We start from the raw sequence: 16,014 nt of genomic DNA on the forward strand, positions 1-16,014 counted from the left end.
CAGGCCAAATGATATGGGCACGATCTTATACAGATAAAAACAAATGGGTCCAAGGGACAGTGCTTAAACAAACAGGACCCATTTCCTATCTCATATCCACACAAACTCACGGCAATCTACGCCGCCATATAGACCAACTCAGACCCAGACAACCACCACACACCCCTGAACCCCAACCGGAGGAACATGACAAACAACCCCCCCCCCAGAAATACTACCGATGCTTGACCAAGACGAAGAGGGACTAAGAGACGCGCTACCAGCAGAACCAGACATCGGCCCTCTTCCACGCCGCTCCGACAGAAACCGAAGGGCCCCCGCCTACCTAAAGGACTACCAGTGGGCAGGTTCCAACGATCAAGGGGGAGGGAACGCTCCAGGGGAGGGGTAAGGGGTGTATTATATGTATAAACATCTTTAATATATAAGTTAACAAGTCAGACGATGAGGTAAACCGATTTGACAGAAGAACACGCGGGAACTTTGACAGCTGTCAAAGTTCCTCGCAGGGCGCAGGCGCGACCACTGACAGCTCGCGGCTGTCAAAACACCGAGCCATGCGGAAGCCGGAGCTGTCAAACACAGACGACGCGGATTGGTCGGGAGAGACGCGGCGCCAAAACGAACAAACCTGATTGGCCCTCACTGACAGCCGCCGGCTATAAAAAGCCGGCAAGTTATTCTGTTGTTGTCTTGCTCTAAATAAATAGCTGTTTAAGTAGCCTGTCGTCCGAGTGGTCCTTCGGCTACTTCATATACATTTCTCATTAGTTGGGAGTACTGATAGAATGTAGCTGGCCAGGAGGGGGCAGAATGGGGAGGTAATAATTTGTGTGTTCTTCTGAAAAACAAAAATAAATAAATTGTTATTCCTTACCTGGTTTCTTCTGCCAATCCGAGTAGGAGTAAGAGATTTTGATGGGGACTTGACATTTTGAGATGCCATACTGCCGTTTTCAGCAATCTTTCCTAAGCTCATAACTGCTGCCATTGCTGTGTCAAGAGAGGGCAAATCCACACCTTCGAAACAGTTGAGAATCTTGGTGCTGCTGTACAACTGCTTTAAGATTTGGAGTTTGTTCTCTGAAATTATAAACAGACATACATGTATTTATTTTTATTTTTTTATTTTATTTAATTTAATTTGTATACCGCCCTTCTCCCGAAGGACTCAGGGTAGTGAACAGGGCAATAAATACCCAAAATACAAAAATTAAAAACAGATTAAACCATAGTGCCCAAATACAATAAATAAATTACTTAAAAACAATAATTAAAACCCCAAACCCATCAGACCAGGCTGGCTTGTTCAAACAAATAGGTTTTTAGATCACGTCGGAAGGAGCGAAGGTCGGGAGCCATCCGGAGCTCAACCGGTAAACGGTTCCAAAGGTCAGGCGCACGCACAGAGAACGCCGTCCCCCTGGGGGCCATCAGTTGGCATTCTCTGACCGGTGGCACCCTGAGGAGGCCCTCTCTATGGGAGCGCACTGGGCGGAGGGAAGTTGACGCCGGCCGCAGGTGCTCCCTAAGGTACTCTGGACCCATGCCATGTAGAGCTTTATAGGTCATTACCAGCACCTTGAATTTCACCCGAAAGGCAACTGGAAGCCAATGCAGCTCACGGAGCAGAGGTGTAACATGGGAGTATCGGGAGACCCCCAACACAACTCGCACGGCTGCATTCTGCACCAGTTGGAGCCTCCGAGTGGTCCTCAAGGGCAGCCCCATGTAGAGAGCGTTGCAGTAGTCTAACCGAGAGGTCACGAGCGCATGAGTGACTGTACGCAAGGCATCCCGGTCTAGATAGGGCCGCAATGTAAAGCTATAGTATCTTACCAAACCATATAATTCAAAACTATGACCATCTATAGGTATTGCATGACACATCCTTTAACAATGAAGAGACAGAACTAATGAGGACAGAGGGAAGGCAATTATTTTATTGATTAGATTTTATTAATATTTACAATGTTAAATTGTAAATTGTTTTATCCCATTTTTCCCCCAGGTGAAATATATGTACACTTCTTGCATTCTTGCTCATTTTTCCCCCCATATCAATAAGCTCATGAATTCTAAAACTCTTTCAATAACGGCAAGTTGTTGAAGTACTGTATTGTACTTCTTTAGGCTATGTATGGCATACGATCACTGGCAGCAATAGGTAATCCTCAACTTATTCTCACAATTGGGACTGTAATTTCTGTTGCTAAGCAATGCAATCATTGAGTCCTTACATCAGCTGTGGTGGCACAGTGGTTAAAATGCAGCATTGCAGGCTAATTCTGCTGACTGCCAGTAGTTCGATTCTGACCAGCTCAAGATTCATTCAGCCTTCCATGCTTTTGAGGTTAGTAAAATGAACACCCAGATTGTTGGGGGCAATATGCTGACTCTGTAAACCGCTTTGAGAGGGCTGTAAAACATTATCAAGCAGTATACAAGTGTAAGTGCTATTGCTATTGCTACATGACCACATCTGATTTTACATTTTTCCCCCCATGGTTCTTAAGAGAATCATGTGGTCACTGAGCAAATCACAGAATCATTAAGCAAATTCAGCTTCCCCCATAGAGTTTACTTGTTGAAAGCCAGTTGGGAAGGCTGCAAATAGTGATCGCGTGACCCCACGACACTGCAACCATCATAAATTCATACCAGTTGCCATGTACCCTAAGTGCAATCATGTGACACTGAGGCCATAGGCACAAGAACTGGTTACTTTCTTTAGCACTGTTTTAACTTTGAATGGTTACTAAACAAATGGTTGTAAGTTGAGAACTAGATGTCACATAATAGAAGAAAAAAATGGCTTTAGGTTCAAGGCATATAAACTGCATTAAAATAACACAACTTATGGGTGAACATGGATTACCATGTCAGTCTATCCCAGTAAGGTCACATCGATGGCAAAACTGGATTAGGTACTGTATTCATCCCAGGCTGTACTCCAGTTTCTTCAAAGTGAGTAAAACCTCACTCCGTTTCTAAACCTGAGTTCCTAAACCTGAAAATATTTATCCATAATACATCTACAAGATAAAATTAATTGGCCTTCACCTAGACAAAACACTCTAGAAACCCTAGAGTCAAACAAAAGTTCTACCATATCATTCTGTACAAATAACATAATGTAAATAAACATATTCACCATGTTCCCCAATTCCCAAGTGCCAGTATGATCAGACACTATGACTGAAGGTATTAAAAATTGGCCAGAGAACTTTCCTGCTGTTGATAACCAAGGGATAATAATCAATGATGAAAATCACATGAAAATGACTCAATCTGCTTTTTCAGTACTAAAATATATATACTCAGTATACTCAAAATAATCTGCTTCTTCATTTCTAAAATCCATTTTCTCAAGAATCTTTGGACCAAGTATTGCTATAAATCTCAAAGTCTTGGTATGGGTTTTAGATTAAAGCAAATCTATGATTATTTATTGCCTAGGTTCACACATCACAATAAGCCACAACATGACTTAGTTTGGCTTTGGCTTATAAAAATCCATGAGCCCAGAATTGTGTTTTGTAAATGATGGTTTATTACCTTCCTGGAAAAGATGATTTGCGTCCTAATTTTGTGACCAAGCTAAGATCCTTATGTATTGTTCATCCATAATCATTGCTCTAAGTAACTGTGTTGTGTTCTATGATTAATTTTTTACTTCTTCTTTCTTTTGTAACATTTACTATTACTAAGTTTAATTTTATTAGCATAAAGATTACATCTGACACAAATACATACTTCCTCCCCCACAAGCTTTCTATACCATTTGAAGGCAGATTTTAGCATGTATATATATTGTAATATATATAATATATATAATATTTTAGTTATGCTATTTTTACCATGTTTTAATATTTTTATATTGTTAAAAGGCCTTAACCTTCATTGTTGTTAATAATGGCAGGTTATAATATTTTATTGCCACAATGATAATGAAAAAAGAATAAAAGTCTCCAAATTGGGTTCCTTTATTATTTAACATTTTGATACTAGATAATTTGAAAATAAAGACTTCATAAAATTTCTCCATTTTTAAGAGGCAAAGTGCATTTAATGGAAGAATCCAAAACATATCCAAACATCTTGAAAGAGAAAACATTAATAATCCAGCAAGTATAATTATTCTGCATAATTAAAGCAGCAGCTATTAAAATATCATATCAAGTCTGATCAGGCCATCTTGATTCATCATTATCTCATTTATTTTCAGCATGTCACAATTCAGACAAATTCAGATATTCAACTGTATCTACGTCTCCAAACTGTTTGATGATGTAGATTTTTCCAGATCATAGAACATCAAACGCTTTCACACCATGCAACCTTAGTTTTAAAAAAAAAATCCCACAACTCCTGATTAAGGGGCAAAGCCTTGGTGATTAAAAAATGGGTGTGTTGGAGCAATGGGAGGGAAGTCTTAGTGTCTCGTGGAATCCCATCAAAATTTCACAATACTATAGGATTTTGCAGAATTCTGCTTAAAGAATAAGATAAAGGAAGACCCAGATGGAAAACCAGAAGAGAAGAACTCAGTAGAATAATGCCTCAGAACATTTTTTTAAAGTAAAATGTTAGCACAAATAACTGCAGTGGATGGAAAAGGGTTTACCTCAAGGACAGAAGGAAAGACAGACAGACCTAATGCCTAGTACACTCAGAAGGGATCAAGCACTATAGGTCAGGAGCCCATCATGCCTGGTGAATCCTCTCAATTTCAATGTTATCAAGAAAAAAGGAAGCCAAATTTACAATCTGCAATTACTATCATGTTACACGTGCAATCCCACATTGTGGGTGGTGTAAAAGTACACATTAAAAAAAAGGACAGAAGCATTTGTAAATTGGACAGTGAATACTTCTTACAGCAGCTGCTTTACATATTTTCATAAGTACAAATATAGCTTTTTGTAAAAATAGCTATATAGTTTAGTTTGCTTTTGAGAAAATGCAGCAATTTTTGCACATCTTTTGGAGACACTGGGCTGTCTCACAGAAACTTTAAGCTCAGCTGCTTCTAAAGCCTCCACACCTCAAATGGCATCTTCTGCCAGTTAGAATGTCAACAGAAGACTAACAATGCAGCAGAAACTTAATTTTTAATGGTCACATTCTCATGAAATGTTTCCCTGAGGAAAATGATCTTTGCCCTCAAGGAGCGAGTTCCCAGGACACTGATGTAGTTTTAATGAAAGCTACACACAAACTGGCCAGTTGCAGTGTCAAAAAACGGACCTGTTTAGATGAAGGGTAAAAAAGGAAGCATTATCACAGGTTAAAGTTCACAGGAATGCCCCCTTCGCTTCCATTTGGATCCAGGCCCACCAAGAAAAATAGCAAGCAATAGCTGCAAGACTCAAAAGCATTAACACATATAAATAGACTACTAGAAGCTACCAACAGCAAACAAATCAGTGGGCTTTTGACAAAGGCCAGCTCAGAGGCAGAGTAGTCAGCCCAAACACCATGAAAAAAGGCCCTCAGAGATGAGACACGATTTAAATAACCATGAGAAAAAAAGAAATAAAATTAAACCAAGGCTGCTGTTTCTCATTCAGTACCAACAGGAAGAAACTTGCTAAATTTGTTTCCTCTGTTGGGATTTTTTTTAAAAAAAAAAACTGAGAAAAGAGGTAATTACCTAAGTGAACACCAGACTTTTATACTAAGCACCCTTTAATCCTATATATATATTTCCTCATAAGTAAGTCACTTTTAGAGTTCAGTGTGACTTACTCCCAAATACATTCACAGAACTACATTAATATAAATTAAACTTTTCCACCCTGAGTCTATTTCCAAAGACCATGGCCCACTTCCTTTGTTTCCCTCCAAGATGTTTCAATATCTTGATAATCTCTTATGTGGAAGATATTTTATGTTTTGATTTATTTCTAAAGAGCAAATTCATTTTCCCTTCCTTTTTTAAAATAAAAAAATATTGACCAGGTTTGATTAATGTATTTATGGTTTATGTACAGATAGTCCTCAACTTACAACCACAATTGAGCCAAAAATTTCTGTTAAGTGAGACAGGTGTTAAGTGAATTTTGCCCCCTTTTATGACTTTTCTTGCTACATCTGTTAAGTGAATCACAGTTGTTAAGTGGACCTGGCTTCCCCAATGACTTTGCTTGCCAGGTGGTCACAAATGGTGATCACATGATCCCGGGACACTGCAACCGTGATAAATATGAATCAGTTGCCAAGCATTTGAATTTTGATCATGTGACCATGGGGAATGCTGCAAAGATCGTAACTGAAAAATGGTCATAAGTCACTTTTTTCCGTGCCGCTGTAACTTTGAGTGGTCAATAGGTGAACTGCTATAAGTCAAGGACTACCTGTATTTATGTATCATTTTTATTTGATCAGCATCCAGCAATCTCAGATATTGTGGCTGTTTTGTCTCATGCGTCAAGACCCAATCAGTGCAACTGAAATAATAGTTTGGGTTATTTCTTTTTGTTACTTCCGTATATTTGCAGAAGCGAAATTGTATATTGAACCATATTACACCCTTTCCCTGAAATACTTTTCTGTTTGCTTGTTTGGCTAATCTATGGACATTGTTATTTTATTCAACCAACTTTAAACCAGGGGAGGGGAGAGAGAACAAGGAGATGCCTGCTATTATAATCTCAGGAACCCAAGAAAACTCAAGAGTAAAAGGAGTTTTCTCTCACATACATTTTTACAAGCATTTGTTCTACACTTCTGCCACTTCTCCCCATGTGGTTTTTTTTTTTAAAAACAACTGTGGAAAAACCGATTGCTGAAATCTGTTCACAGTCAGTGGAAAGACGGTATGCTAGTAAATGTCTCATTCAGGAGAATATGTTAACCTTTGGTAAAAATGAGAGGAGCATTTCATCATAAAGCTTCACATCCATTGTAGTCTATAAGTCCTCCCCCATTTGCCTGATCCTGGCAATAGCCAAGGCAGTGTTCGTAGTAGAGTAGTGTGCAAACAAAAGGTTCCATTACTCCAATTATACACTAAAGATTTCACAGCTATACATGAGATGGATGTGACCCTACCCTCTTAGAGACCGTATATGGTCAAGAGGAATAACTATTGACAGTAAATTACTTTTGGATCATTGGACTGAGAATTTATACGGGAAAGAGGAATAACTATTGCTTGTATATTACTTCTGGCTTAGTAGGACTAAGAGTTTGGGACTCACCTTTTGTAGGTTTGAATTCTTTCACCTAGTTCCCCTCAGAATTGTTGGGGCTATCTTTTGCATCACATTGGCTGGCAATTATGTGTGTTTTCACAATGAGTCTTGCTTAGTCATGTTGCTTTACAGGTTAATCCATTGAAATTGCTACTCCATCCACTCACACACACTCCCAATCCCTTCTCTAGTTCTGTTTTTAGTGATCCCTGCCAGCACAAAAATAGGCTCCCTCCTGTGCCACCTGAACCAAGCAGCAATCACTCAGCAGCCTAGGTTGCTTCCACTTTCTGCTGATCTCGGAGGATTAAGGATAACGTCAGACAGTGATACAGGAACTTCAAAAAGGGTGGGGAGGGGGAGAAGGGGGAGAGATGAGAAAGAAGCCATGTTGATCCAAACTAACCTTTAAAATGTGAATTCTGAGTTGCTGGTGTAAACTGAGTCCTGATGATGTCAGCACAAATGAAGGATTACTACAAAAACTGCCTAGAAAAGAGAAAATGAAAAAGATAAGGGTCTATAACTTTTATTTTATTTTTTTTGCTAAGTGTATTACGTACATGTCTACCACCTCTTAAGTCACTGGATGACTCGAACCTTGTTGTTGTTTTTTTCAGTACACAGGCCATTTTCCTTCAGACTTATAGGGAAATTAAACTGATTTGTTTTAATTTAGTATTGGCAAAGCTCTCGAAATAAAGCCCACAAGAAAATGACACCTGCCTCAGAACCGCACAATGTTTATGATTTGTTTTTCTATTAGCCAAAAAAAAAATCAGCTACCGGAGTTCATACTTTGAAATCTACAACAGCAATTTGTAAAGCTTACAGCCATATAAGGATGTAATATACAAGCACTGCAAATATTTAGAGAACAGCTTACAGCCTTTGGGATAGACCTACAATGTGATGGAAAAGAAAACTTGATAATCTAAGCCAAATAATAATAATAATTGAGGAAATATTAGTGCCTAGTACTTGGTGCATCGTTTTTGTACCAGCAGAGTACAAGCAAAACATGCCAAATATTTTTCACTGACATTATAAATTCACAAGTAACTCAGATAATAAGAGGCTTTAGAAATTAAACCCCACACTGCACCTCTGGAATTCAGACATTTTCGTATCTTCAAGATACATTTTCCAAAAATTTCAGCACTAACTTGAAGGACATAGGCAAAAGATAGTATCATATCCCTGTTCTTATTTATTTTAAAGAAAAACAGCATTTGGTTCATGCATTTTGAACCATTTTATGCCATCCCCTCAAAGTAGCCCCTATATCAATGAATATTTCTGATGCACAGCCTCAGCCTAGGTTCCATTTCTTGATGACATTAACCTAGCTAAACTCTGGAGAATATTTTTTTAAAATAAATCAGCCTTCTTTTCAATTCAATTTACTTAGAATTTATAAGTAAAATGATAAAACTGTTGATTCTCTCATCCATAGCATTTACAGATGATGGCAGAAAGTGTAGCCCAATACATTTTAAAAGAGACAACTTGAACATTTTAATGTTTCCAAAACAACAGGAGTTCTACTACCAATGTTCCCTTAAATCAAAGAGATTAAAAAATGGAAATTAAGACCTTATATATGTAACACCAGTCCAATTACACAGTATTAGAGTCCCTCCCTTGAGTCCATAAAGGAAAGCGGCTTCCACTCAACATGTTGCTTCACAGCCTGTATTGTTCAATCAACTGTCAGACTTATCTATATCTGCTAAGAGAATGCCAGAAAACAAGGGTTTGGCCCATTTCAGCCTGCTTTTAAGAACATGTCCAGGCATACTAGAAATCGAGGTTTTCAAAGAGAGTGAGTTTGTAGGGTTGCTAGCAGCATCGTGGACTGCACAAGTTAGAACAGCACTAGAATTTCAAATACACACACCACTACTTCAGGCAACAACTTATCAAAGTCAAACACTCTGTTCTCTTAGTCTTTTACACTCTAGACTGCAGCAATTAATGGGGACATATAAAAGAACTTGCTTTCCTTACACATTTTATTGTTCCTTTGGTGCAACCAGATGCAGACTTATCCCCCTTTAACGTCAAGGCAAAACACTGCTGTTGCCTCTTCTGTGAAAAGAAACAATTCCTTGGATTATGTTTGTTTACAAATGTTTACATGCCTTGCAAAGGCTTTTAGTGAACACACCATTTGGGGATTTAATTCTAAGGCTTTCTGGTTTCCTGAAAAACCAATATACAGCCTTTATTTATTTATTTATTTTGCTTTTGAGAGGAGAAATCTGGGCTGGACTAGGGCCTTAACATCCTCAGAGTTCTACACTGTCAACTCAGCTTCAATATTACTTCATAAAGTATTTGCAACTTTTTGTCACTGTTCCTTAGAAACATTTGCTTACTATCCTGAAGCACATCTATTTTCTTGTTATTGTTTACATAATGCTATTTAGCATTTTTGACATCAGACAGATCTGATGTCAAAAATGCTAATCCAGAACAGATTCCTTAATGGTTTATTCTTTATCACTATTGCAGAGTTCCTCTTTCTCACTGCAAAACCACCTGGATTTATCTGCAACTTGCATCAGGACCTCTTGAAGAATACAAAAAAATACAAAAAAAAACCCTCACAGCAAGGAGAGATTTGCAGCTGTTTCAGCCACTCATCTCTATTGACTGGAGTAGCAGAGGCAGTAAGAAAGAGACTGAAGCCAAAAAAACCCCAGGAAAATGAAGGAAAAATGCAAATCAACAGTTGTCTGTAGCTAAATGTTCTTTACTGGACTGTTGAAGGTTACAATGTTTAAATAGCTAATTTAGCTATTGATCATCCATCAATAATAAGAACATATATACCAGGGGTGTCAAACTGCCGACCCATGGGCCGGTTTCATCGTACTAAAACCATGCCCACCCCATTGCCGGCAATGCAAAAAGAGTCATGATACGTCACAACACATCACGTGACATGGTGAGTTTGACACGTGATATATACCAAAAGCTAAGATCAGAACAGTGAATGTTAGTGTGTGTGTGTGTGTGTGTGTGTGTGTGTGTGCGTGCATGAGTGCATATTATATATTTATATTGCACAGAAATTACAACACAGAGACCTTATCCACAAAAAAGCTAAGTCAGAATCTTCGTAACAATAGCCTTTTCCAGCATTAGCTAGGATATGTAGAAGGAAATCAATTATATTTACTGCAGTGTTTTTTACTTACAGTGTGATATTTGAGCAATTAAGGCTCAAAAATATTTTAGCAAACTTTGAAATAAAAAAGGAAAACCAAACAAAAATAATTGTTTCCATGCCTGAAAATGATCTCTGTATTGAATGTACAGATTTGAAGGCTGTAACCTTTCTGTGATATAGGGACACGGTGGCTCAGTGGGTTAGGACGCTGAGCTTGTCGATCAGAAGGGCGGCAGTTTGGTGGGTCGAATCCCTATTGCTGTATAACAGAGTGAGCGCCTGTTACTCGTCCCAGCTTCTGCCAACCTAGCAGTTCGAAAGCACGTAAAAATGCAAGTAAAAAAATAGGGACCACTACGGTGGGAAGGTAACAGCGTTCCGTGCGCCTTTGGCGTGTAGTCATGCCGGCCACATGACCACGGAGACGTCCTCGGACAAGCGCTGGCTCTTCGGCTTTGAAACGGAGATGAGCACTGGCCCCTAGAGTTGGAAACGACTAGCACACATGTGCGGGGGAACCTTTACCTTTAACCTTTCTGTGATAGCTGACCCAACTTTGAAATATTTCAGATAATTCTAGAAAGAAAGTAGCCAAATTACAGAATAAGGAACACAACAGGTAGGATGAAGGCAAACCATAACAGTGGTATCACAAGTCTAATTCTTACAGATAGCTTTAAAAACACTGCACCCCAACTGTGGACGAACTGGGGGGATGCCACACGGTACCGGTATGTAATGAGAGCCCCTGCCAAATTCATGGCTTTCAGGCCCCAGTTTGACCATCAATTGGTTGTGCAAATGCCAAGATTTGGAACATAATGGGCATCCAAGGGTCGAACAGTCTGGCTATTCTTGCTAAGCCACAGTGGAAACTAAAGAAGCTGTAATGCCCCGATGAAGGAAAAGCTGCAATTCATTGATGTCAGAATTCTCTTCGGGCATTTGCTCCTTGCACCTGCTAACTAGGAGGAAGGGAGGGAATCTTTCTTCCTACACCTGGCTTAAGAGCCTGGCAAACAAGGGGAGGAAGGTTGACTCTGACCTTCGTAGCCAAAGAGGCTTTTCTCCACAATTAAAGCAACATGGTAGGAGCTTATTTACACACTAAGTTAAGGCATTTTTCCTCACTAATTGACAGGGGAGGAATTAAAGTGTTCGGGCACCGAGAACAGCAAGTGTTAACCAATGCTCACTTTTCTCTGTTTTTATGATCTTTAATCATCTTCAAGTTCTTTTTTTTTTTTGCCTTATCTTTTCAACCAGAAATCTTTCTGTGGAAAATCTTTCCAGGGATCTCCAAAGAGAAAGCAAGGGCTGCTTCTAAAGTTTTCCCTTTTCCACAAACTATTCTAACGTGATTTTCTTCAGACTCCCCCATCAAGAGCCTCTTTAAGCTCATTAACAATGCATAAACCTCACCACTCCCCCCAAAAATAAAACCTCTCCAACCCAGGAACTACAAATAGCATCCAAATACAAATCAAGTGACCAATGGCTGACCGCAAAGATATTCATGTGGCAATAGTCAGTGATCCAATTTTTGACTCACTCCAAAAACAAATATGGAACTGTCTGGAATAAAGGAGAAAGTCAAACTTCCATTAAGTCAAAAGGAGAGCCAGCAAATGAAGTGAAGCTGTGAAAAACAGAGGCTTTCAGTTATGAAGTTCAGCATCCTTCACGGCATTTTCATCCTCTTTCTGTGTCTTTTTTGTGTATTGTGTATTTTGGCATTAAATAAGTAGAATACAGCCTTTTAGTTGACACTTGAATTTCCACTCCACTTCTACTATTGCTTTGCTTCCCTCACACCAATTTAGTAATTTATTGCAATAAGCAAGACAAACACATCATGGAATCAAAAGCGTTGGTAGACTTAACCTAGAGGTCTTCAAACTTGGCCCATTTATGACTTATGGACTTCAACTCCCAGAATTCCTCAGCCAGGCATGCTGGCTGAGGAATTCTGGGAATTGAAGTCCACAAGTCATAAAAGGGCCAAGTTTGAAGACCCCTGAGGAAGAGAGCCTTTTCTGCCATGGGACTCACCCTTTGGAACATCATCCCCTCCAAGGTGAAGTTGGTCCCAACCCTATTGGCTCTCCAGATGGCCCTCAGAAGTTAGTTTTGCCATCACCCATAAAAAGGCTGGTATAAGTTTGATTGCAATCTTCCCTGTCTTTTTAGTTATTATGGTTTTTTATTTTTTTAACTGGATAAATTATACTGGTTGTTTTTGTTTTAATTGAACATACTGCCCAGAGTTACAAGAGGCTATATAAATTCAATAAACAAACAAACCTGAGGGAGGCTTTATCTCTAACTTCTAATGTAAACAAGGTAAACAATACCTTTCAAGTTCCAAATAGAAAATACTTGGGGATGAAAAGCAAGGAACAACAGCATCAATAACCACCATTTGTTGATATTTCAGATACATCTTAGTTAAATGGATGTGTCTGAAACAAAATTGGCTTGTTTAAATGAGTAGGAACTCATTAAGAAGAAATTAATAAACCTCGTCAGGTTTTAAAATCAAGCCCATCCCCAATTAACATTTGCTTTAAGAAAAAAAATAAAAAGCCTAATCTAGGATTATGGCTTTTTAAAAACCTCCCTAACACATCTACCTTTCAGTGACACTGATGTTGACTTTTTTGAAAAAGAAAAAAAAAAGAAAAAGCAAATTAAACTGTGGGAATATTTTATTCTCTGTATTTTTCCCTTTTAATAGGGGCTGAGATTTTTAAAATAACCAAAGAATTTCACAATATAAACCCTGCTGATCAATATAAGAAAGTCATCGTCTCACTACCCCCTCATTTCCCCCCCCCCACACACACACACAAGACCAATGAATTCTACTTGAAAGCAGCATTTGCAATCCTGGCTGCTCTTACTGACAGGATTAAGGGACAAAGCTGGGAGACAGCTGCCACACAGTCATTTATTACAGAGCGCCACTCCTCTCAAGTCAAGAGCGAAACAGACCCTCTTATTTTCAGCTGTTTCATCTGTGGGGGTTTCTTTGCTTGGAGGCTTTACTGACTAGGCATCTCCTAAACAAATGCCTCTCCAACTTGTTTCCCTCACCCTCTTATCATCCACATCATTTTGTCTTCAGCTCCCTGACATCACACTTTCAACATACACAGTGATCAACTGATCCAGTCTGCTGTCTCTTTATTGCAGACTCCTCCCACCTCTGAAGATGAGTTTGGCTGGGAAAAGAGTTTAAGATGCCAGCAACATATGCACAGCGTTATTTGTTTTTAACTACCCGAGTAATTATCAGGATGCCTTCTATTCCTTGTTTACCAGTCTAACTTTCTAAGTCTCAAAATTTCAACTCATTGAGATGGGTAATTGCCATTCATCCTGTCCCCCTTCCCAATAGTATGAAAAAGAGTCAAACCAATCAGTCAAACCAAACCAGTCAAAGCCCATCATACATTTCATATACACAGTTGCATCGTTGGCCGCAACCTAACCACATATATCAATACAAAATGCAATAAAAGTCAGTAACTTAAATGAGGCTCATTCCTACATCCACAAAATTACTGTATCCTTTCTTAATATTAATTTAGCGAGAAATACTTGGAACCAGTACTTGGAACCTAGGCCTTATGCTTCAAAGCCAGAGACAATCCCACACTGAATTGGAGAGCTGGATTAGCATGCTTGTGAGATCTTCATGGTTGCACAGGACTTCTCAGGATTTTAGAAAGCTAGCACAACTCTAGGGATGATTAACCTGAGCAAATTAGGAAAGTGAGATTGCCTGAAGGCTGAGCACAGATCACTCATGCTACACAGTGTACAGAAGGCACAGTTCCAGCCTTTCTTTACTGTTTGAAGCTGGAGATCCTGGGTTCAGTCTTCTCACTAATTCTACGGGTCTCCTGTTACAGTGGTACCTTGGTACTCATTGTTAATTGATTCTGGGAGGCATGATCAGTATCGAAAACAATGAGTACCAAACATTTTTTCCTGATAAGGAATAATGTAGTGAGTGACAAGGTAGCTGACACTGACAAGTTCTAGCTTGTGGGTACCAAACAAACAATGAGAACAAATAATGCTCTGAGTACCAAATTCAATGAGTTTCATAGCAGTTGAGTAAGTACCAAGGTACACCCATAGGAAGGTGATCTGCATGGGAGGAAGCATCCTCAGAAAGGGACGACTCTCTCCACAGGACTTCTACTTTGAAACAGACATAAACAAAGCTGGCACTTTTATGGTACCTGCACCTAATACAATGCATGCTGGACACCACAGGAATGCAACATATTGTTTCCCTATCGCAGGGGTGTCAAACTCAATTTCATTGAGGGCCGCATCAGCACTGCGGTTGCCCTCAGGGGGCCGGGTGGGTGTGACCTGGGTGGGCTTGGCCTACTGGGTGGGCGTGGCTAGAGTGTGTATGGCCTACTGGGTGGGTGTGATCAACTCTACATCGTTGGCATCAAGGGTGCCTATGGGGGCCTGGGCAGGAGTGGGACAGATCTGAGGGTCTCTGGCAGAAGGAGGGTCTCTGGGCCAGGGCCAAGGCAGTGGGGGCCGTTCCCTCACTGTTTCCAGGATGGCTTCGCGGGCCGCATGAAACCACTTCGCGGGCCGGATCTGGCCCCCGGGCCTTGTGTTTTACATGTCTGCCCTATCGTGACTGTTCAATTTAGTTAATCTACTTCTACAATCTCAGTGTGTCTAACAAGGTGTACTCCAGCCTTCCACAACCTGCTACCCCAGTTGGGTCAGTAATTCCCATCATATCTGGGACTTTGAGAAGTCTAGTAACTTTCTTCTACTATAAGCAATTTTGGCAAGCCACAGACTATTCTTTCAATTCTCTTCTTTTTTTTACAGTTCAACATTAAATGGGTAATTCCTAATGATATGAACTCTTGTGTCATCTTTCTCTCAGAGATACAGGCTTTACAGCATGTAAAGTATTTCCTAGAAATATCCTCAGTTCATTCAAACACAAGTCCCAGTGCATTGTTTTCTGAGAGTGCTATTAATAATTAAATCATTATTTGTAGAAAAACTTTTTAAAACTGGCTTTTCAGTAGGACTCACCCAGGGATAATTTGTACAAAAATTAGAATTAGAAAATTCAATTCAGGCTTCTTTCGTTACAGCTTGTCTTTTTCTATCTGAAGCCAAAAGGGGGCCAAACCCAAACAGAATATGTAGACTCAAGAGGTGGTAAAAATGTTTGTGGGCTAAGCACTTTTGAGCATTTTTAAACATTTTTTGTGGGGGGGCTGACTGGCTTTACAAGGTGTTAACCAGGAGAAGATGTGGGAGAAAGATGAAGCTATCATCTCCAAGTGCTCACTATGACATCATGAAGTAGTTGGTGAATCTTAATCACTGCAAACAGGTGGCACAACATACCAGCTGAGTATTAAACTGAAGCCAGCAGTCTCATTTCATAGGATCAATGTCTAAATTAAGAAACAAGAAACAAGGAAGCCCACTACTCCAGTGTATGATTTGTACTCCAGAACAGATCCATATTTGTGATAGAAGGCAAAGTCCTATACTACTTACTTGGAAACACTTTACTTTTTCACTCAAGGACCTCTGAATATAAATAAAGGGAGGGCGGGTGGGGGGGGAACG

At 39.6% G+C, this 16,014-nt stretch overlaps 1 protein-coding gene across 1 annotated transcript in view; it reads right to left on the bottom strand.

The window, feature by feature from the left end:
* Positions 1 to 16,014, bottom strand: part of RREB1 (ras responsive element binding protein 1) — a 171,883-nt gene that overhangs the window by 83,217 nt on the left and 72,652 nt on the right. The window contains exons 3-4 of the mRNA XM_083359954.1: positions 7,606 to 7,688; positions 878 to 1,083 (exon numbers count right to left, since the gene is read on the bottom strand). Coding sequence (XP_083216080.1) covers positions 878 to 991 — 114 coding nt within the window. The 5' untranslated portion in view covers positions 992 to 1,083; positions 7,606 to 7,688. The remainder of the gene's footprint in view (positions 1 to 877; positions 1,084 to 7,605; positions 7,689 to 16,014) is intronic.

Source organism: Vipera ursinii, assembly GCF_947247035.1.
Source record: "Vipera ursinii genome assembly, chromosome: 3".
Lineage (NCBI taxonomy): Eukaryota > Metazoa > Chordata > Lepidosauria > Squamata > Viperidae > Vipera > Vipera ursinii.